Here is a 23,241-nt window from a genome sequence, read left to right on the forward strand (position 1 = left end):
GGAGATTCACAGCTTGAAAGTGAGGCGGAAAAATCTGCAGGAATTGCGTGATGCAATCGTGTCATCATGGACCAGAATCTCAAAAGAATGTTTCCAACATCTTGTGGAATCGATGGAATTGAGGCTGTTTTGAGAGCAAAGGGAGGCCCTACCCAGTATTAGTATAGTGTTCCTAATAAAGTGTTCGGTGAGTGTATATATACATACACACGCAATTCATATACGCAATTCTAGGCAACTAGTTTGCACTGACAAAACGATGTACTCCCCCCAAAAATCTAAAATAATAAAGTTTATTGATTCAAATTCCTAAACCCAAAACAATGAGTATAAAGGTTATTCAAAAAGATAGGAGGACCATGAAACAATAGGCCTATTCATTTCACACTGACAAGAATAAAAAGTAATTTCAGCCAAACACCTCCGATTCTAATATCGATTACATCTTTTGTAATATCTATTTAGATGATAAATACATTTTATGGGAGAGTTACTCATAACGTTTTCTTGTGAAGATGTGAGATGACAATGTAACATTTTGCATCTTTGATAAAGTTACAGTCTGAGGAATTTAAATTTGATTATTTTTCCTGACTTTTAAAAAATTGTTGAAGACAAACGACCTTAAGGTAAAACAAGTGGGGTCATTTTGTGCTTACGTGTCTGTTTCTGCAACTCCGTGCTTTACAGATTAAATTATGTTTATTACAACATATTTTTTTCTAATGAGTTTGAGTGAGATTTTATAAGGTAGCCTGCCAGATACGCAGAGGTTTGAAAGTTAGTTGCGGGCCTACCTCTTTGTCGCTGTTACGATGCCGAGTGCTGAAGTGAGAGTGAAGAGGGCGCATCGCGCGCTCTGTGAGATAAATAGATGCGCTCAATCAAAACAAGAAAAAAACGCGTTGGCAGGCAACCAATGAAAGCTTGCTATGTTTTTGCTTGCAAGCGTGCGTTAGTTTGCTTGCTATGTGCGTGTGCTGACGGAGAAAGTGATCAGTGGTCTGGCACTTCATAAATCCAGGGCAAAGTGTTAAAACAGGTAAAACTGTTCTGACTCATACTGGAATATCCGTCCTAACTAACTTGTACCTAGCAAACACGTCAGTTGAAGTGAGCAGAGAGGGACCTGTAAGATATGTTCGATACTGTACGCGTCTATGTCAGTGTATGAGTTTGTGGTGCATATGGGGGTGTCCACGGGTGAGGGGGACTGTGCTGTGAGGAGTGGGAGCATTGTGGTGGCCATGTAACCCTAGGCAATCTATGTAGTTAGTCATCTCCAGCCTGTAGACTTCTAACGTTTCTAAGATCAATGTTATGTAAATGACTCATAAAGCAACCCCCTGTATCTCTTAAGAACTGAACGAACTTGACCACAAAGATTCTCCTGAATTCATATCTAGTCCCACACTCAACATTTACATTACATTTTAAACATTTAGAAGACGCCTTTATCCAAAGCGACTTACAACTTACAAGTACATTTGTCTAAGTAAGTGAATCATCTATACATCAGTCATCATAAGAAAAACAAATCTATGCTAGGATCAGAGGCCATTGGCAGTCACAATGCTAGAAGAAGGAAGAATTACTTTTTTTTTTCTTTTTTTTTGATTTACAGTAGAGAAACTGTACAGGAGGGTAGTGGGGATGAAGAGGTCTTTAGGAGGGACAGTCAAGATGTAGGAAGATAGGTAGTGATTCTGCAGTCCTGACAGCAGTGGGAAGCTTGTTCCACCAGCGGGGTGCCAGGACAGTGAAAAGCCGTGACCGAATAACGCGACTGCTGCATCCATGTAGAGGCGGTGCCAGGTGGCCAGCCAAGGTAGAAGAGCAGAGTGATCGGGCAGGGATTTGGGGGCACACACACACACACACATACACACACACACACACACACACACATTCAGTTCTCTTCCTTTCCATACTATTACATAGCTCAAATTAGCACCCACAGAGCAATACTAAATAGAAGACGGTATTCTATTTCAACCCTGCTCATGGTTTCATGTCCACCCCAGGCTTGTTGAAAGGCCCACGGTTGTCTATTGACACACAGCAGCAGTCCAAGTCCTCATCTGATGCCCTCTCCACACCTTTCTGCTACGCTACTAACTACTGTTTACAGGAAGTTCTCCCTCACACTGATGAGCTGCAGTGTGTGTGATTCAGAGGCAGTGTCTGATCCAAGCCTAGCAGCGGGCTCTAAAATTAGATTTGAAGAGAACTGAAAATGCAGCATGCCCCAGCACTGACATATGAGGGGTAATTGCATACAGCACATTTCAGATCCTGTGAGATAAGATAAATACAATGTATATATACATGAAGTGCCTTCAGAAAGTATTCAGACCCTTTCCACATTTTGTTGTGTTGTAGACTCAATTTAAAATTGATTAAATTAAAAAAATTACCATCAATCCACACACAATACCCCAGAATATACAGAATGACAAAGCATACGATATTCATACTATATTGTGTTTGAATGGAGTGGACACTGGTATCAGAAGGATTGAATGTTGGTCGCTGATTTTTTGTTTGTTTACCATACTGTAGTTAGCAAGTCTTTCTGTGCAATTAAGGTGTTTGAAGAGAAGAAGAAGAAGAAAAGATGTGACTAGTGAGCCAAGTCTACTTTTCTTTGGCCTCCTGTTGAGGTATTTTCACTGGTGTGGAGGATGCAGATGGAGTTGAATCGTTGAGGGATGTGAGGTTTGGCAGGTAAAGGGCAACAGTTAAACTGTAGTGGAAAAAGCCTGGCCGACAGGTTTCGTTGTTTGTGGAGGCCAGCGACCCCTCATGCCACAACGCATCTCAGAAACCACTCTGCTGCAAGCCCATGTTTAAATATAGATGGGACTGATTGCCCCTGATAGGCACATATACATCCGCGCATGCACTCACACATACACACACACAAACTCGCACACACACACACACACACACACACACACACACACACACACACACACACACACACACACACACACATACAGTGTGTAAAGCTACCACGATTCTTCACATGAGAGGTGGTGCAGAAACTGCATTGCATGTGCTGGATTTGCACCAAACTTAATGCTTTGTAGTAAAACCTGTATCACTTGAATTCATTGTTGCAAACACAATTATGGATATGAGCTAGATTATTTTCCATTAAAGGATTCTTTTTGGCCACTTGGTTATAGACCAATTTTGTAGAGTGACTAAGATGATGTTGTCCCATCGACTGCTTTTTCCTCTCCATCATTCTACTTTGTAGATTTTTGTAAGTCTCCCCAGGCTTCAGGGTCGCATTCCTGAGCAGTTTTGTTCCTCTTTGTTGCTCAGTTTGTAATGATAACCTGATCCATACAGTCTGTAATTGATTCCTATGCAAATCAAAGATCCTATAAAAACAAAGATATTAATTCCAAAATTACATGAATTGTAATTAATTGCATTAAGATGGACTCAATTCAACTTATTGAGTGATTTGTTGATGATATCTTTGCACTTTAGCTAATTTTAAAAGTGTCATAGCAAGGGGTTTGAAGACTTATGTACATGAGGTATTTCTGTAATTCAATTTTAATAAATTTACAGACATTTCTAAAAACCTGTTTTTCGCTTTGTCATTCTTGGGTATTGTGTGTGGATTGATGGCAAATTCTTTTAATTTAATCCATTTTAAATTGAGTCTATAACACAACAAAATGTGGAAAAAGTGAAGGGGTCTGAATGCTTTCCAAAGGCACTGTATACACAAGTGAGAAGTAATTTAGGTCAAGTTTCAACTTGTGAAGATGACCTATAAAGGGCACAAAGAACACCTAAGACCACAAATAATTAACACAACTTTACAACCACGAATGAATAACACAACCAGATGTATACGATCAGCCCTTTTGAAGGTAATGCAACACAAACGCAGTCTGATTTGTTATGATTTTCCTCATAGATTGTAATGTGATTGGTAAATTGCAATGGATGATGAGGACCAGCAGGTGGCAATGCAACAGAGAAAAGGGAAAGAAAAGCGCAAGTTAGCGCACTAACAACATGAACAATGCGTCTGTGTTACATTAAATAAGTGTGCGTCTAAAGTTCAAGAGATACAATTAACACACAAAAAAAGATGATGAAAGTGAGCTACAAAACCCTACCCTGTGCAGAACGTGAGCGGTTTGGTTTATGACAACTTTTGATCATTTTACGTTTTGATTGAATTGGCTATGGAAAAGATTGTTATCGTTCATTCTTGACCTCCGAACGATAATAGTGATCATTTGCCATCAGGAAGATGATCTACAGTGAATACTGACGCAGTAATGGTTTCATTCTAATTCTGTGAATGTGCATTTCACAGAATTGTTGTGGCCACTGACCTAAATACCTTGGTATTCTGTAAAGTAGATCAGTGGTTGTTGCCACCTTGGTTTTGTGGTGAGCATTATGTCCTATTTAATATGAGCCCACTGGACTACATACTGGCCTTCTGCATGTGTCAGTGGTTGAGATCAGGGGAGGCCAGTGGAGGTAGAAATCGGAGGACGGGCTCATTGTAACGCATGGAATGGAATTAGGAATGGTATGAAACATGTGATTTCTACTTCCACCAGCCTCCCCTGGTTGAGGTACACATGAGGGAAGAGAACGTAGCGCAGATTAGCTCACTCATTCAAATAGGTCATACTGTACAGTATTGAACACCATGTGACTGTTCTTGACCAGTGTATTCTCTCAGAGACAATAGTGAAGTATGTACGCTGACATGTCGAGCGTACTGTATGTCATCAGTGAAGTATAGGATTCAGTTGTCTCGTTATTTCACCATGTTGATGAAGAAAAAAAAACAAAAAACAAAAAAAACAACTAGCCTACTGGCATTACGACTGCCAATGGCCCCTGGTGTGAGCATTGATTATTTTGTCTTATGATGACTGTTGGATAGATGACTCACTTACTTAAACAAATGTATTTGTTGTACATCGCTTTGGATAAAGGCGTCTGCTAAATGCCATAAATGTAAATGTAAATGTAAATGTAAATGAAGGAGATAAAGATGTTCCAGCCAGTAGACACCCCTAGGAATGGGATGGAGAGCTCCGTAGCCCCCTCGGCCCTCCTCCAGAAGAGTGCTCTAATAGGCCTGCCTAATGATACACTCATTCTCTGGAGCTGAGAGACACATGCCCTCCCCCACAGAGACAGGGGGAGAGGGAGGGAGAGAGAGAGAGAGAGAGAGAGAGAGAGAGAGAGAGAGAGAGAGAGAGAGAGAGAGAGAGAGAGAGAGAAAAAAATACAGCAGTGTGTGTGTTTTATTAAGAGAGAGGCAAAAAAAAAAAGGGAAAGCCGCGATGAAAGAAAATGGGCCAGGTCAGGTGTGTCCGTCCAAAACAAGGCTGCAGTGTTTCAGTTTGTCCACATACCCGGTCATAGATACTCCCAGCAGTCCTCGAGGCTAGTGTGTTAGCCTGGTTAGCATATGAATGGGCTCAATGTGACAAAGGCTGATGGAGAGTCAGTACAAGTAGCCCTCTGTACAGGTGAAGGTGTCTCACGGGGGCCCCATGCATGGTCTTTTCCGACTGTTGGCATCACTCCTAAACAACGCTCGTCCCTCGACCAACTATCTGACGTGAGCCAAAGCAGCCCCATGCTGAGTAGACAACTGGAGGGAAGGAGCTGGGGAGCGAGGGAACTCTGGTGTTTGTTTACTCTGAATAAACTCTTCGGAGCCCTCTCTGTTTTCTCCTCCCTTTCTCCCAGCTCTCATCTCCCTCGTGAATCATCTATCCCACGGTCATCATAAGACAAAATAATCAATGCTCACACCAGCGGCCATTGGCAGTCGTTATGCCAGTAGGCTAGTTTTTTTTGTTGTTGTTGTTTTGTTTTCTTCATCAACATGGTGAAATAACGAGACAACTGAATCCTATACTTCACTGATGACATAGAGTACACTCGACATGTTTCACTATTGTCTCTGAGAGAATACACTGGTCAAGAACAGTCACATGGTGTTCAATACTGTACAGTATGACCTATTTGAATCTTGAACTCTTTGGAGCCCTCTCTTGTTTCTCCTCCCTTTCTCCCAGCTCTCATCTCCCTCCTCACCCTCTATCCCTGCCCTCCCACTCCCTTCTCTCTCTCTCTCTCTCTCTGTTTCTCTCTCTCTCTCTTCTCTCTCTCTCTCTCTCTCTCTCCCACTCCCTTCTCTCTCTCTCTCTCTCTCTCTTTCTCTCTCTCTCTCTCTCTCTCTCTCTCTCTCTCTCCCACTCCCTTCTCTCTCTCTCTGTTTCTCTGTTTCTCTGTTTCTCTCTCTCTCTCTCTCTCTCTCTCTCTCTCTCTCTCTCTCTCTCTCTCTCTCTCTCTCTCCCGCCCTCTCTGCCAGGTGCAGGTGGAATATGATGATACGGAAGCTTCTACCTGAGAGGGAAAGAGAGAGGGAGAGAGAGAGGGAGAGAGAGAGGTGACTGGGGATGGAGAGAGGCGGAGCGAGGGAAGAAACAAGGGAGTAAACCCCAGTAAGCAGGGGAGAGGTATGAATGACTGTGGGTTATGAAACAGTGGTTTGCAGTCTGCGTTCTATGGTGCGTGCTACAGGTATGTCACCTGGCCACGCGTGTTATATGACGCACACACGGCACTGAAGGACACACCTGGGAGACTCAGCAGGTAAACAATCGTCTACAGAGGTGTTTGTGTTTGAGTCATTCTGTACGGACGATTTTAAACATCGGGCGATAGAAGAAGGAGTGTGTTGTTCCTGTATATATCCTGTTACCGACTGTATATCTTTTTTATCCAAGTTTGTGCTGCATAGGGGAAAAGGTGTTGCCCCTGAAATGTTTTATCTGCGTTTGTTAGCGTAGGTTGTTTTGCTCTTTTGGGAAATGTTTGCCGTCATCAGATACTTGTTATCTCACTTCTGTGTAAGAAGGATGGCATCATCAAGAGTCACAGACAGCTGAAGAGGTGAAGACCCTCACTCAGGCCTATCTTTGTTCAACTGGGTTGGTATGTGTGTTTGTATCTTGGACTATTTTCTGTTAATGACACATGCAAGTGGAGTGATATTATACAGTGCATTCGGAAAGTATTCAGACCTCTTCACTTTTTCCACATTTTGTTATGTTACAGCCTTATTCTAAAATGGATTAAATTAGTTTTTTGGATGGATTAAATTACAGTCTACACACAATACCCCATAATGACAAAGCCAAAACAGGTTTTTAGAAATGTTTGCTAATTTTTAGAAAATAAAAAACTGAAATATCACATTTACATAAGTATTCAGACCCTTAAGCCTCAAGTCTTCTTGGGTATGACGCTACAAGCTTGGCACACCTGTATTTGGGGAGTTTCTCCCATTCTTCTCTGCAGATCCTCTCAAGCTCTGTTAGGTTGGATGGGGAGCGTCGGTGCACAACTATTTGCAGGTCTCTCCAGAGATGTTTGATTGGGTTCAAGTCCGGGCTCTGGCTGGGCCACTCAAGGACATTCAGAGACTTGTCCCGAAGCCACTCCTGCGTTGTCTTGGTTGTGTGCTTAGGTTCGTTGTCCTGTTGGAAGGTGAACCTGAGGTCCTGAGTGCTCTGGAGCAGGCTTTCATCAAGGATCTGTCTGTACTTTGCTCCGTTCGTCTATACCCCAATCCTGACTAGTCTCCCAGTCCCTGCCGCTGAAAAACATCCCCACAGCATGATGCTGTCACCACCATGCTTCACCGTAGGGATGGTATTGGCCAGGCTTGGCATTCAGGCCAAGGAGTTCAATCTTGGTTTCATCAGACCAGAGAATCTTGTTTCTCATGGTCTGAGAGTCCTTTAGGTGCCTTTTGGCAAACTCCAAGCGGGCTGTCATGTGCTTTTTACTGAGGAGTGGCTTCCGTCTGGCCAGTCTACCATAAAGGCCTGTTTGGTGGAGTGCTGCAGAGATGGTTGTCCTTCTGGAAGGTTCTCCCATCTCCACAGAGGAACTCTGGAGCTCTGTCAGAGTGACCATTGGGTTCTTGGTCACCTCCCTGATGATGGCCCTTCTCCCCCTATTGCTCAGTTTGGCTGGGCGGCCAGCTCTAGGAAGAGTCTTGGTGGTTCCAAACTTCTTCCATTTAAGAATGATGGAGGCTACTGTGTTCTTCAAAACTGCAGAAACGTTTTTGTACCCTTCCCCAGATCTGCGCCTCAACAGAATCCTGTCTCGGAGGTCTACGGACAATTCCCTCGACCTCATGGCCTGGTTTTTGCTCTGACATGTTTGTTTCACCATGACCACTCAAAAGATGCTGCTCAACTGAAGCTGATACTTATCCTCAGTAGGTGCTTTTTCTTACTTCTATGCTAATTAAACTCCTTCAATGTTTGACAATGACACTGTGTTGATTCAACATTCATTGCACCTCATCTGAGACTGGCTGTAGTAACACCTGATCCTGTCTGTCCCTGTCGAGATTATTGTCGAGGTCAATGATTTGAGGAACTAATGATTTGAGGAACTCTGTCTATTCTGTGTTCTGTATGGGAAGCTTGGCAACAGTTTAATGAGTTATAAGACTGGAAGGCAAGTCTTTGTTTAAAACAAGATGTCTGTGTGGTGTTTTCTGTCTGTGTCACTCTTCCATTGCAGTCCGTTGTTAGCATCATGCCCAAAGGGAATACTACCAAGCCTGAAACAGGTCAGTCTCTCTCTGCCTTCCTCCCCTTTCTTTTCATCTGCCTTTCTCTTTCACACCCCTTCAACCTGTTTCTGATCAACATCCTACAGTTTTTCTTCCTGCAGCTTGTTTTCATTCATTCACGTTGAGAGATATGATGTAAAACGTGCCACTCTAGTTTTTGGATCCATTCCTATTCACATGTAACGAAGGAAAACATGTCCAAGTGTCAAATACAGCGCCATGTGCATGACCTTTGACCTAGTTCGATAATGATGAGGTGCTTCATGGGGTCCGGTTTCCTCAGCAGAAGCTATTAGAGTTGTTTCTGCAATCTCTAGGCTCCGGATGGGGGAATTGGGGAAACGCCATTCCCCCTGTGAGATGGGTGAATAACTATAGTTTCACAGTACAGTTTAACGAACACATGCACATGACACACACACACACACACACACACACACACGCGCACACACACACACACACACACACACACACACACACACACACACACACACACACACGCACACACACGCACACACACGCACACACACACACACACACGCGCACAACATGAGGGATCATGTCACTACGACTGTGGGATTGTTTTAATCCTTACTCCATGGCAATGACAGGTGTCACATGGGAGGCGAGAGCGAACAGTCGCCACTTCCACCGACATCAACAGAGGAGGTCCTTTGTGTGTTTCCGCTGGGGCCGATACGCCGTGAGTCACCCATCCCACACAGCCTTGCAACCTAACACTGTTGTTATAAATACGCCCAGTACACTAATTGACGCCACTCGTGCCTCCCCCGGGCCTCTCTCTGTCTCTCTCTCTCTCTCTTTCTCTCTCTCTCTCTGTCTCTTGGTCTCCCTCTGTGTCTTTCCACTGGGTTGGGTTGAGTTGCCAGGACAATGTGGTGCGCAGTTTTAAGTACTCCCCCCTGACCTTCCTGCCCCTCACGCTGTATGAACAGTTCCAGCGTGCAGCCAACCTCTACTTCCTCCTGATGGTGGTGATGCAGGTCAGATTGTGGGTTTCCTCCCCCCTCTCGGGTGTGTGTGTGTTTTCGGACTCATGACATATTTGTGGTTCAGGCGAATGTGCCAGTTACTGGGAGCACTCATATTGTGTGTGCTTGCGTGTATGCGTGGGTGGGTGGGTGAGTGCGTGCGTGTGTGTCTGTGTGCATGCGTGCATGCATGCGTGCGTGAGTGTGTATACTGTATGTGTACTGTGTTTCCCCTTGTGTGTGTTTTCAGTGTGTCCCTGCCATCTCGTCCATCCCCTGGTACACCACGACCATCCCCCTGATGGTAGTATTGTCAGTGCGGGGGCTCAAAGACCTTGCCAATGACCTGGTGAGATCACTCACTCACCTACCAATCACACCTCCCCCCCCCCCCCCCCCTTTATTTGCTCATTGTCTTCATTGACTCCTTGTCCTATCCTCATTGACAAACCGGTCTTCCCAGTTGCATTCATCCTCCCAGTCATCATTAGGATGGGCCTCCTGAAGGCACAGAGGATGTTTTGCATGGTGAATTCTCTGGTTAAGTGCATCGCTGAGTTATAGTCGTTGTCAGCTTTGGTGAAACGCTTGCATGACCCTCTATTGACTAATCATTTACTGAAGGGTGTAAATCTCTCCTCTTGTGGCACCCCATAATGGTGTTCTCTCACTTGCTCGCACACCCGTTCATGACTCCCCCACTCTCTTTGTACTCTCTCTATCCCTCTTTCATCCCCCCCATTTTCCTTCTGCCTGTCTCTCTCTTTGCCTCTTTCATGACCTCCCCTCCTCTCTCTCTCTCCCTCTCCATCTCTCTCTCTCTCCTCTCCCCCTCTCTCTCTTTCTCTCTCCCTCTCTCTCCCACCCCCCCTCTCTTTCTCTCCATCTTTCTCTCTCCCTCCATCTCTCCTAGGCCCGGAGACGCAGTGACTCCCAGATTAACAGTCGACCCTGTGATATCCTTCTCTCTCAGAGGTGAACACAAAGGCACTAGCCTAGTCCTACCAGGGCTGCATCACATATCTATGTAAATCTACTGATGTCAGTGCTCGATCAGGGAGGATATTTCAGTTACTTGCGTGTATCTGAAGTTATAGGATTGTGCTTCCTGTTGCTCTATAACCACAACCCCTCCTCTCCTCCCTCCCCTCTCCCCTCTGTCCCCTCTCCCCTCTCCTCTGTCCTCCCTCCTCTCTCCTCCCTCCTCTCTCCTCTCTCTTCTGTCCTCTCTCTTCTGTCCTCTCAGCTTCAGCCCAGCCCAGTGGAAGGATGTTTGTGTGGGAGATGTGTTGCGGATTCGCAAAGACCAGATCATCCCGGTGAGCTTGTATGCTACTGCTCCGTTTTTCTCCAGTCCAGTCCAGGGGAAGGGTAGCCATAGGGTAGGGTAGCCATGGGGTAGGGTAGCCATGGGGTAGGGTAGCTATAGGGTAGGGTAGCCATGGGGTAGGGTAGCTATAGGGTAGGGTAGCCATGGGGTAGGGTAGCCATGGGGTAGGGTAGCCATAGGGTAGGGTAGCCATGGGGTAGCTAGCGCTCTAGCTCAGCACAATCAACCAGTCAGGTGTTCATGGAGTCAGACAGACTGTGAGCTCAGAGTGTTTGTGTCATTGATGGTCTCCCACTCTTTCAATCCTTATACCCCCTTCTCCCTCTGTCCTCTCCTTCATTATCCCCTTCTCTCTCTCTCTCTGTCCTCTCCTTCGTTATCCCCTTCTCCCTCTCTCTCTGTCCTCTCCTTCGTTATCCTCTCTCTCCCTCTGCTGCCGTCGTAGGCGGACCTTCTCCTCCTCTGCAGTTCGGAGCCACACAGCCTGTGCTATGTGGAGACAGCCGATATCGATGGGTAAGACCTGCACGTCTCCTTTTGCCTCTTTTATGATCCCCCTCCTCTCTTTCTCTCTCCCTCTCTTTCTCCATCTCTCTCTCTCTCTGTCTCTCTCTCTCTCTCTCTGTCTCTCCCTCTGTCTCTGTCTCTCTCTCTCTCTGCCTCTCTCTCTCTCTGTCTCTCTCTCTCTCTCTCTCCCTCTCTCCATCTCTCTGTCTCTCTCTCTCTCTCTCCCTCTCTCTCTGTCTCTCTCTCTCTCTCTGTCTCTCTCTCTCTCTCTCTCTCTCTCTCTCTCTCTCACCTTGTCTGTTTGTTTAGTATGAGCTTGTGAGGTTCTGAGGCCTCACCGCTGTCCCTCTGTTGCCAGAGAGAGCAACTTGAAGTACCGCCAGGCCTTGGCTGTCACCCACACAGAGCTGACCTCTGACCCCACGGAACAGACCCTCGCTGCCTTCGATGGTAGGCTCGAGCCTCATACTCATTGCATGAATTCTCAGCTGCCGCTTAACCTTAATGAGGGCAAAATGCAAAATATATGTCATGCAAAGGTTGTAATGACAAAGGCAGAACACAGATGCAAATAGTGAAATAGAGAAATGTTGTCTCCCCCCTCCCTCTCTCTCTGTCTCTCTCTCCCTCTCTCTCTCTCTCTCCCTCCCTCTCTCTCCCTCCCTCTCTCTCTCCCTCCCTCCCTCTCTCTCTCTCTCTCTCTCTCTCTCCCTCCCTCCCTCTCTCTCTCTCTCCCCCCCAGGTGTCGTACTGTGTGAGGAGCCCAACAGTCGTCTGTACTCCTTCAGAGGGCAGCTCCAGTGGAGAGGAGAGCGCCACCCTCTGGACAGTGAACACATCCTGCTCAGAGGAACCGTGCTGCGCAACACAGACATGGCCTACGGCATGGCCATCTTCACCGGTACTGACTCAGAAGTGCATTATTATTATGTACACACCGCCTGCCCCAACATTTATACTTTGTAAAGCATTACCAATACACTCTCTCACCCTCCATTACTTGAAGTAGTCATTGATGGGATCTGACTTGATTGGTGAAAGCTTTAGCTGTAGTGGAGCCCTTGCTAAATGGAGCGGAGGAAGGAAGCATTATCTAGACAGTATTCTAATAGGGCTATCAATTAGAGACCTCTATTGGTGTGTCCCCACTCAGCACTGATCCCCCTCCCGACCACAGGCACTCACATAGACTCCAGTGGAGGCTGGTGGAGGTAGAAATCGGAGGACGGGCTCATTGTAATGCATGGAATGGAATGAGGAACGCGTGTTTGTGGCATTTCTCATCCCATTCCATGCATTACAATGAGCCCATCCTCCGATTTCTACCTCCACCAGCCTCCACCTCTAGAGGCTCTCTCTGCATACAGCAAGGCCCAGTGCAATAAACCTGCTGTATGATAAGAAATTATGGAATTATTGTCTTTGTGTCTGTCAGGTTCAGACAGTAAGATCCTGAGGAACTGTGGTCAACTGAGAGAGAAGATGACTCAGATTGAGAAGTTCCTCAACAGAGTTGTCATTGGGGTGAGTGACTGGGATTTTGGTGTGTGTGTGTGTGTGTGTGTGTGTGTGTGTGTGTGTGTGTGTGTGTGTGTGTGTGTGTGTGTGTGTGTGTGTGTGTGTGTGTGCGCGCATCTGTGTGCGTTTGTGTGTGTGTGTGCATGCGTGGGTACATGAGTACATGCATTCATATGTGTGTGTGTGTGTGTGTGTGTGTGTGTGTCTCAGATAGTGCTGTTCCTGCTCCTGGCTGCTCTGCTGCTGGCTGTAGGGTCGGGGGTGTTTGAGGGGAGCGTGTCTCCCCACAACGAGGTGCTGTCTGTGTTAGTGGTGAACGCCTCACCTGCCTACACCGCTTTCCTGACCTTCTGGAGCTACGTGATCCTGCTCAGCCCAGCTATGCCCATGTCCCTGTACATCGCGTGAGTGCTACAGTGCTACAGTGCTACGATCAGCACATAGGCCAATTGTGTAATGATAACACCATTATTACTATGTAACTACATAACAGCCAAGACGACTATGTAACAACAATTACTAGTGTAACTAGAGTGTTACGACACAGGCGTAGGAATAACTCACTGTACATAGGAGATACAAAGTGTTACAAAGCACAAAGTGTTATAAAGTGTTATAAAGTGTAGTTCTAGAGCAGTCTAAGGCAGAATAGGTTTGTGCATGTCTACAATGTGTGTGTGTGTGTGTGTGTGTGTGCGTGTGTGCGTGCGTGCGTGCGTGCGTGCGTGCGTGCGTGCGTGCGTGCGTGCATGCGTGTGTGTGTGTGTGCGCGCGCAGGTTTGAGATGATCCACGTGGTGCACAGCCTCTATATCAGCTGGGACATGGAGATCCGCTCGGGCGAGACCAAGGCCCAGGCCCGGAACACCTCCCTCAACGAGGAGCTGGGTCAGGTGGGTCACCTGCTGAGCGACAAGACCGGCACCCTCACCCAGAACCGCCTGATGTTCCGCCAGTGCTGCGTCGCCGGGGACATCTATGGTACGGCTGATATAGGATCCAGCGCCTACGCGCCCGACCGCTGACCCCAGGTCCATCCGTCCTCGGAGAGGGTCAGGATCAGGGGGTTTGAGTTACCGTGATGTCTGGAGGTGCTGGCCACTCCCCATACCGAATCAGGGCACGAACATAAGCCTTGAAATATTAAAGCGGACACTCCCATAACATTAAATATTAAACGTCGGGGCAGCCCACTTGTGTGGGTGTGTAATACGAACCCCGGTTAGAATCACACTACCCCATCTGTCCACTGTCTCCTCGTGTTAGGACAGACACACTACCTGTCATTGCAATGTTCACCCCTATCACTAAAAGTCTTTTAGTTCATTTTCGTTGTGTTTTTATAGGAGATGCAACTGTCAGTGCGGAGAAAACAGAGGTAATGATCCAGGGTTGGATAGAACACACCGTTGGAACATCCTCACCATAATCAATGTTCTCCCTTTGTAGATGCTCACCTCATTACTGAGTGTCTCGCTTTGAATCTGTATCCCCCCCCCCCTCTCCACCTCCCCCTCTTTGCATCCCCTTCTCTTCCTCTCTGCCTCCCCTCTTCCGCTCCTCCCCCTGTCCCCTCTGCAGCCGCTGGACCTGAGCTGGAACCCGTTCTCCTGCGGGGGTCTGTTGTTCTCTGACGCCCGCCTGGTGGACAGGCTGAGGGGGCAGCAGTTCCCTGAGGGCCGCCAGTTCTTTACCGCCCTGGCACTGTGCCACACTGTCATGACGGAGTGGGGAAAGGGTGAGTAGTGTGTGTGTGTGTGTGTGTGTGTGTGGGTGTGTGTGTGTGTGTGTGTGTGTGTGTGTGTGTGTGTGTATGTGTGTGTGTGTGTGTGTGCGTGCCTGCGTGTGTCTGCGTGTGCGTCAGACAATATCACAGTGACTGAGCATGCTTGATAATGAGAACTGTCACAACAATGAGGGGAAAACACTACGTTATTTCATCAGTCCTGCCATCATAAAGACATATCAGTCTGCTAAGTGGTGACTGTACTGTATGTTGTGCGTGGTGTCTGACCCAGGGGTCCCAGTGTACCAGGCTGCGTCCCCAGATGAGGAGGCTCTGGTGGGGGCAGCGAGGGAGCTGGGCTGGGTCTTCCTCTCCAGAACCAGGGACTCTCTGACCGTGAGTGAGCTGGGCGTCACGCGTCAGTACCAGCTCCTCGCCCTACTGGACTTCACCAGCCAGAGAAGGCGCATGTCCGTGCTGGGTGAGACTGGCTGAATCCCCTCCCCCTATCTCCCCCTATCTCCCCCATCCTGGTGCCTCCACCACACATTCCCTCACTTCATACAGTACATCCATCCTCTCTCTGTTCCTCATCCCCTCCTCTCTGTGTACTGTATTCTCCTGACGTGTTAATGTTCATATTGTGTTGTTATTGTGTTTTTATTGTTACGTCCTGATATTTGCACTACTGAGAGGAAGCCTGCAAAGTTACATCCTGTATCCTGTGCATATGACCAATACACTGTGATTTGTGCTCTTCTGATGGACTGTCTGATGGACTGTCTGATGGACTGTCTGATGGACTGTCTGATGGACTGTCCCTGCAGTGAGGGAGCCAGATGGGGGGCTGAAGCTGTACTGTAAGGGTGCTGATATAGTGATCTTGGAGAGACTACAAAAAGACAGTCCTCATCAAGAGAGCACTGAGAGAGCCCTTGAGGTAAGACAGCATACATACGCATACATACGCACGCACACACACACACACACACACACACACACACGCACACGCATACGCACGCACACGCACACGCATACGCAGGCACACGCACACGCACATACGCACGCACGCGCACACACACACACACGCACACCCACACACACACGCACATATACACACACATACACATCATGAGTACACACACATACTGTATTCACACAAATACATGCACACAATTGCCCAAAACGTTGATGCCTACCAACTACGTCCATAATAAGCAGGACTAACTCATGTATGGAATCTCATGCAGTCTACCTGTATGTCCCTGTCGTGTGGCAGATGTTTGCCCGGTCCTGTCTGAGGACCCTGTGTGTGGCCGTGCGCTCTGTACCTGAGGACCTGTGGCAGGAGTGGAGTAAAGCCCTGGCCCACGCTGCCATGCCAACCAGTAACCGTGACGACCTGCTAGAGGAGCTGCATGACAGCATGGAGAGAGAACTGAAGGTTACCTCATGGTGACATCACACCTTTACATTCATTAAGTCATTGCTATGCAACTAAATTACTTATAAATAAGCCAAAGTCAGTGTTATCTTCAACCTCCACTTGCAGTGCGTGCTAAGCTCTCTGATCTGAATGATATGCGGTATAATGAGGTGGTCCTCTGTGGCTCAGTTGGTGGAGCGTGGCGTTAACAATGCTAAGGTTGTGGGTTTGATTCCCGCTGGGACCATATGTACTGAAAAATGTAAGCCGCTTTTAATAAAAGTGTCAGGTAAATGGCGTATATTATAGTGAGTGGCATCCAGGTGCTGTTCTCTCCATTGATGGCGGATGGGGTGAGACAGTTGCCTACCTGTATACAATGCAAAGTGAAGACCAAATTAAATGCTTGATATACTACTTGATATACATCAATGTAGTTGTAAACCTTCAGTGTTACCTGGTCCCTGTGGTGTAGATGCTGGGGGTGACGGCCATTGAGGACCAGCTCCAGGAGGGGGTCCCAGAGACCATCGCCATGCTCAGACAGGCTGGCCTCAAAGTATGGGTGCTCACTGGGGACAAGAAAGGTACTGCAGCTACAGTCCTGCTCTCTACAGTGAGGGGAGAGAAAGAAACTGTCTGCCTGTCTGTCTGTCTGTCTGTCTGCCTGTCTGCCTGCCTCTCTGCCTGCCTGTCCGTGTTACGGTCAGAGCTAAGAAACCCAAGCGCAGGGCAGAGAGACAAGACACGTATATAAAAGAATCAGGTTTTAATGAGGGAATAGGAGAAAATGGAGTAGCAGGGTGGAATGGCAAGCAGGGTAGGGCAGGCAGGGCAGGTAGGACAGGCAGGCAGGCAGGCAGGTAGGCAGGGCAGGTAGGCAGGGCAGGTAGACAGGCAGACTGGGCAGGTAGGCAGGACAGGTAGACAGGTAGGATAGGCAGGCAGAAACCGGGAAGTGGTCCTGTAGCACAGAGAGAGCGCGGTCAGACAAATACTTAGACACAGAGAATCTACAGAGAACTAAGCGCTTCTAAGCGCCCGAGAGCGAGACTAACGTGAAAAGACAACAAACGATCTGGATGGGAAGTCGGGGTTTAAATACAGCCAGGTGATGAGTTGATGAACCGCAGGTGTGTAGATCGGGCAGGTGGAGATGATGACGTGAACAGGATAGCTGGAGCCTGGAGCCACGGCCACACACACACACACACACACACACACACACACAGACAGACAGGGGAGAAAGAGACTGGCACAGGCTAGGTGGAAGTGGAGGGCGTGACAGTCTGTCTGTCTGTCTGTCTGTCTGTCTGCCTCTCTCTACAGAGACAGCTGTGAATATAGGGTACTCCTGCAGACTACTTGACCCTGATACAAGGCTACTGGAAGGCGAGGAATTGAGGTTAGACCCCCCACACACACACGCAGACAGGAAGAGGAATGCACACATGCACATACACACACACACACACACACACACACACGTATATGCATTTATATGAACCATATTGTTCCTACTGTAGGCAGCTCCTCCAGTCTCCTGATCCAGAGATCGGCTTCTCCAAGGGTAAAGAGACGGAGCTGTGGTGTGTGGACAGCGTCATGGCTACGGAGAAATCAGCTCTGGTTCTCACTGGCCCTGACCTGGTAAACATACTTTTATTTAGAAATTCAGTACACTTGTATTGTTGGTAGTAACATAGAGAGAGTATATACACTCACTATACTAATACTGGGTAGGGCCTCCCTTTCAGTGAGTGTATATATATACATATATACTATCCCTAACCCTAACCCTAACCCTAACCCTATTGTATATATGACTTTGTTGTTGCTGGTTTGGTTGCTCAGGCAGAGTTTGACAGCAGGCCAGAGTATGGGTCCAGGTTCATGGCTCTGGCAGAGCTGTGTCAGTCGGTGCTGTGTTGCCGGGTGACACCCAGCCAGAAGGCTGACGTCGTACAGCTCATCAGGAAACACACCACCTCCATCACCATGGCGATAGGAGACGGCGCCAACGACGTGAACATGATCAAGAGTGAGTATGACATCACTGTGAGGGGTGGAAAGGTGGTGGTGGGGGGGGGGGGGGGGGGGGGGGTGTGTGTGGGGGGGGGGTGATGTCTGCTTAATGACAGGTTAAATTAGGCACTTTCTTTCATTCTTTCTTTATTCTCTCTCTCTCTCTCTCTCTCTCTCTCTCTCTCTCTCTCTCCCTGTAGCGGCTCATATTGGGGTGGGTCTGACCGGTGTTGAGGGTGGTCAGGCGGTACAGAATGCCGACTTCGCCCTGGCCCAGTTCAGCTTCCTACAGAGACTCCTGTTGGTGCATGGACGCTGGTCGTACCGACGCATTGCTGTCTTCCTGCGCTTTTTCCTGTATAAAACCTGCGGCTTCGCCCTGGTACACATCTGGTTTGGCTTCTTCAATGGCTTCAGCGCCCAGGTAAGAAGTTCGATGTAGGGGCGCTTAGTGACGTAGCACACCAATGCGCTTACCACGTAATCGCAAGGTTCCTGGTTCGATTCCGACCCTCGACCTATCGTGCATCTCATCCCTCCTCTCTCTCACCCATCCTTCCTGTCAATCTCTACTGTCTCTATCCCGAATAAAGCAGAAATGCCCTAAAAAACATATTAAAATTTATTACAATTATACAGTAATAAAAGAACCTGATCGTCCTCCATAGTTGTTTTTGTAATAGTTGTCAGAAAACACTGAACTGCAACCACTGAAATTGTTTTTTTTTTCACCGTCACTTGATGCGTTGCTGATGGTCTTCTTCTGTGTTCTTCCTCTCCTCCAGTCTCTGTATGAGAATTGGTTCATCGCCATGTACACTGCCCTCTACACAGCCATGCCAGTCAATTGCCTGGCCTTTTTTGAACAGGTAGAGTCTGATTAAGATTAAGATTAAAGATTAAATGAAAGATCAAGAGACATCTTTTTCAAGACTAATCTCATTTCAATAGTGTTTCTGCCCTCTCCCCTCAGCATCCCCCATTGACATCACTTCTTCAGTCACCAACCCCAGATAGCCCTCTCTTAGACTGTTGGTTGATACACCATACTATGATACACCATACTATTACGATGACTGATGGATAGATGATTCACTTGCTAAAACAAGTGTATTTGTTGTAAGTCGCTTTGGATAAAGGCATCTGCGAAATGCCATAAATGAAAATGTAAATGTAATACTTAACCCCTCTGTGTCCCTCCCTGTCTATTCTGTATGCCTCGCTGCTAGGATGTGAGTGCAGAGAGCAGTCTGATCTGGCCGGAGCTCTACATGGTTGGACAGAGGGGGGCGCTGTTCAACCCTGCTGTGGTGTCAGCCACTCTCCTCTACTCCATCTACACATCTCTCGTCCTCTTCTTCATCCCCTGCGGGGTCTTCTACAACTCAGCCATCGACTACCAGACCATGGCTGTCACAGTGGGCATGGCGGCCATGTTGGTTGCCAACATTGAGGTGAGGTCAAAGGTCACGGAATGGAAGCGCACAGTTTGTAGGCAGGCTGTATGGTAAATTTCTATAGCAAATAAAGAGAGAACGTTCCACATAGGGTAGGACAAAGAGGCCAAAAGTGAGTTATGAAAAACCAATTATAAATGTTCCATGTTGTTGTTGTTGTTGTTGTTGTTGTTGACGTTGTTGTTTGTGTCTCTCAGATCGTTCTCCTGACCAGGTACTGGACTAAGCTCAGTGTGGCAGCTGTGTGTTGCAGTGTTGGGGTGTTCTTCCTGACAACCCTGATCACTCACAGTCCTCGTCTACATGAGAAATCACCGAAAGACTACTACTTTCCTGGTAAACACAGCACACACACTCACACACACACACACACGCACGCACACACACACACACACACACACACACACACACACACACGCACACACACACGCACACACACACGCACACACACACACACACAGACACACACACGGCTAAGATCATGTGTAGTGTATGTTCTTATCAGTTTAATATCTGATATGTCCCCTATAGTGGGCGATGTATTAAATAGATTTTTGCAACAGGGAGATGGAATAGGGGCTTGCTCCGTCCACGCATCCACCTGGTATTGCAGTACATCCTTTGGGCGGCAGGTCACCTAGAGGTTAGAGAGGCCGGCCACCAAGGTCGCTGGTTCGATCCCCACCCCAGGAGGGGGCCGAATGTGAGCTGGTGACTGGAGGGTTGCTGGCATCATATCTGAGGTGCCAGCACTGCCGTTGTGCCCTTGAGCAAGGCAGTTAACCCCTAATTGCTCCAGGGGTGCCGAACTACAGTTGACTCTGTGCTCTGGTCTCCCTGTGGGGAGGGGGTTGTGATAAATAACACATTCCTAACAATCTGATTGTGTGGCAAATAAAGCATTTGATTGATTGATGTGCACACACACACACATTTTAGATAGCAAATGTTATCTCTGACTGTAATAATACTGAGGCGGTTGTGGTGGTCTCTGGACAGGTGTGTCTATGACGGCCTTCTCCAGCCCCCTGGTGTGGCTCACAGCTCTGCTGACCACCCTGACTGCTGCGCTGCCCTCACTGACCTTCCATACCCTCAACACCATCCTCACTAACCCAGACAAACACAGGGTGAGACCACCATAGACGTATGTGTTTGTGTGTGTGTGTGTGTGTGTGCCTGTGTTCGTTCATGGGTGCATGCTTGTGTGCGTGCGTGCGTATGAGAAAGAGAGAGAGTGCCTGAGTGTGTGAGTGCATATACATGTGAGACACGTACACACTCACTTAACACTTTATTAGGAACACTATACTAATACTGGGTAGGGCCTCCCTTTATTAGGAACACTATACTAATACTGGGTAGGGCCTCCCTTTATTAGGAACACTATACTAATACTGGGTAGGGCCTCCCTTTATTAGGAACACTATACTAATACTGGGTAGGGCCTCCCTTTGCTCTCAAAACAGCCTCAATTCCTCAATTTGCATTGATTCCACAAGATGTTGGAAACAGTCCTTTGAGATTCTGGTCCATTATGACATAATTGCATCACGCAATTCTTCAAAGATTTTTCAGGTGCAATTTCAAGCTGTCAATCTCCCATTCTACCACATCTTAAAGGTGTTCTATTGGATTCAGATCCGGTGACTGGGAAGGCCACTGAAGAACACTGAACTCATTGTCATGTTCATGAAACCAGTTTGAGACGACTTTTGCTTTGTGACATGGTGCATTATCATGCTGGAAGTAGCCATAAGAAGATTGGTAAATTGTGGCCATGAAGGGATGCACATGGTCAGCAACAATACTCAAATAGGCTGTGGCATTCAAGCGATGATTGATTGGTATTACCGGGCCCAAAGTGTGCCAAGAAAACATTCCCCACACCATTACACCACCTCCACCATGAGAAGGTGTACAGGTGTTCCACCACCTCCACCATGAGAAGGTGTACAGGTGTTCTAACCCCTCCACCATGAGAAGGTGTACAGGTGTTCCTAATAAAGTGTTCAGTGAGTGTACATGTGTGTTACATGTTTACATTACATCAACGCGTCAGAGTACAATGGAATAGGTCTCTTTGTGTTCTCTGATATCCCCCAGGTCCACAGCATCAAGCCTGGGCCCGTGGAGCTGCAGTCACAATTCAGGAGAGGAGACTCCCATCGCCGCTCCTCCTACGCCATGTCCCAGGGCCGAGGAATCGGCAGGCTCATCACCTCTGGGGCTAGCCTCCGCAGCACAGCGCCCCCCATGGATAGGAGGGTAACTTCAAGCAATGTCACCCTGAACACAGATGGCCAAACTCACATACAGTAGTGGAGACTGAAGAAACGTCATGGAATGTCTGTGAAAATGGCCCATCCAAACAGGTAGAAGCATGATTGATAATGTATGTGTCCTATCATGACTTCGGCTAGCACCAAATCAGGACGTGTGTTGGTCCTGTCTTTGATAGTATAGCAACACTCATCTTCATGCAAGATTTCAAGGCTAGGATTCAAACAATCATGGATTAGGGAGAGAGTATGTACATATACGTATACCTCAATAATTGAGTAGTTCAGCCAATCCTAAGCAGTTTATGCTTGTCCTTCTTTGTAATCTTTTATATGGATTTTTTCCACATAAATAATATTGAATACAAACAGGGGTATGAGTCTTTATTTCTTTTGCAGATTGAATACATATGAGATCATTTTTATAAGCGCATCTTACCTTTTAACAAATTGCCTCCTGGACAGTTAGGTAATCATTATTATGTACTATTTGTAATGTAACACGTATGTTGTGTGTTGTTTTGAGGTGTTTCTTGGCGTTTCGCCTCGATTTCGATTTCTGGAGATTTTGAATGAACAGTAAAAAACAGCACAGATGTTTTACAATTGTTTTATTTGTTAATTTATTTCAAAACACGCAATTTACCCATATTATCCTTTTAAGTTTTTATTTTCTGTAACAGTTATTACTCAGATTTTTTTCCTTCTCAAAAGTCTCCACTAGAGCTAAACAAAAAGTTCTCCACAGGCTCTCCGGCTTCTGCAGTGAGAGGAGGGAAAAGGGGCTCTCTGACCAGATGCTGTGTGTACGTCCATCACACCATATCAGACAGACAGGTGTCTGTGTGTGTGTCTGTGTGTGTGTGCGTGTGTGTGAGAGAGAGTGTGTGTGTGTGTGTTTGTGTTTGTGAGATCCGTAGCAGAGCAGTCTTGAGAGCTGAAAATTGTTTGTTTTTGTAGTCAGATTGTCATACCTCTGATTTCATCTTTGGTTTCAACAAACACTCTCAAAGGGCAGACTCGTTCGTGTGTGTGTGTGTGTGTGTGTGTGTGTGTTTGTGTGTGTGTGTGTGTGTGTCTGTCTGTCTGCCTGTCTGTCTATCCGTGTGCACAGTAAGTCACCCTTGCTTTAGACTTTTGTAAACTATGTTCATATCGGTGTCTCTGCATTGATTATGGGCTCTTCCTTGCCCCTGAAACAAAGACTACTCAACATTGTAACATGTGGAGCCATGGAGAAAAGTGGTTTGCAAACATCGGCATGGACTCCATTTGGTGTCAATGGCAGTTTGGGGTGATTATGTAAAGCTA

General features: G+C 47.1%; 1 protein-coding gene across 1 annotated transcript; it reads left to right on the plus strand.

Annotated features, from left to right (window-relative positions):
- Nucleotides 1-1,160: 1,160 nt before the first annotated feature.
- atp8b3 (ATPase phospholipid transporting 8B3) lies at nucleotides 1,161-21,970 on the plus strand (the record flags this gene model as incomplete). The annotated part of the gene is made up of 26 exons (XM_083671547.1): nucleotides 1,161-1,249; nucleotides 9,552-9,672; nucleotides 9,911-10,009; nucleotides 10,574-10,635; nucleotides 10,907-10,979; nucleotides 11,436-11,506; nucleotides 11,856-11,947; nucleotides 12,240-12,398; nucleotides 12,933-13,021; nucleotides 13,226-13,419; nucleotides 13,832-13,995; nucleotides 14,361-14,392; nucleotides 14,596-14,752; nucleotides 15,033-15,221; nucleotides 15,568-15,680; nucleotides 16,020-16,184; nucleotides 16,642-16,753; nucleotides 17,514-17,571; nucleotides 17,693-17,816; nucleotides 18,021-18,207; nucleotides 18,392-18,615; nucleotides 18,977-19,060; nucleotides 19,421-19,645; nucleotides 19,846-19,984; nucleotides 20,648-20,778; nucleotides 21,755-21,970. 26 exons carry the CDS (start codon nucleotides 1,161-1,163, stop codon nucleotides 21,968-21,970), a joined length of 3,369 nt encoding a protein of 1,122 aa, XP_083527673.1.
- Between the last annotated feature and the right edge of the window lie 1,271 nt (nucleotides 21,971-23,241).

The sequence above is a fragment of the Argentina silus genome (genome assembly GCF_951799395.1).
Source record: "Argentina silus genome assembly, chromosome: 6".
Classification (NCBI taxonomy): Eukaryota; Metazoa; Chordata; class Actinopteri; order Argentiniformes; family Argentinidae; genus Argentina; species Argentina silus.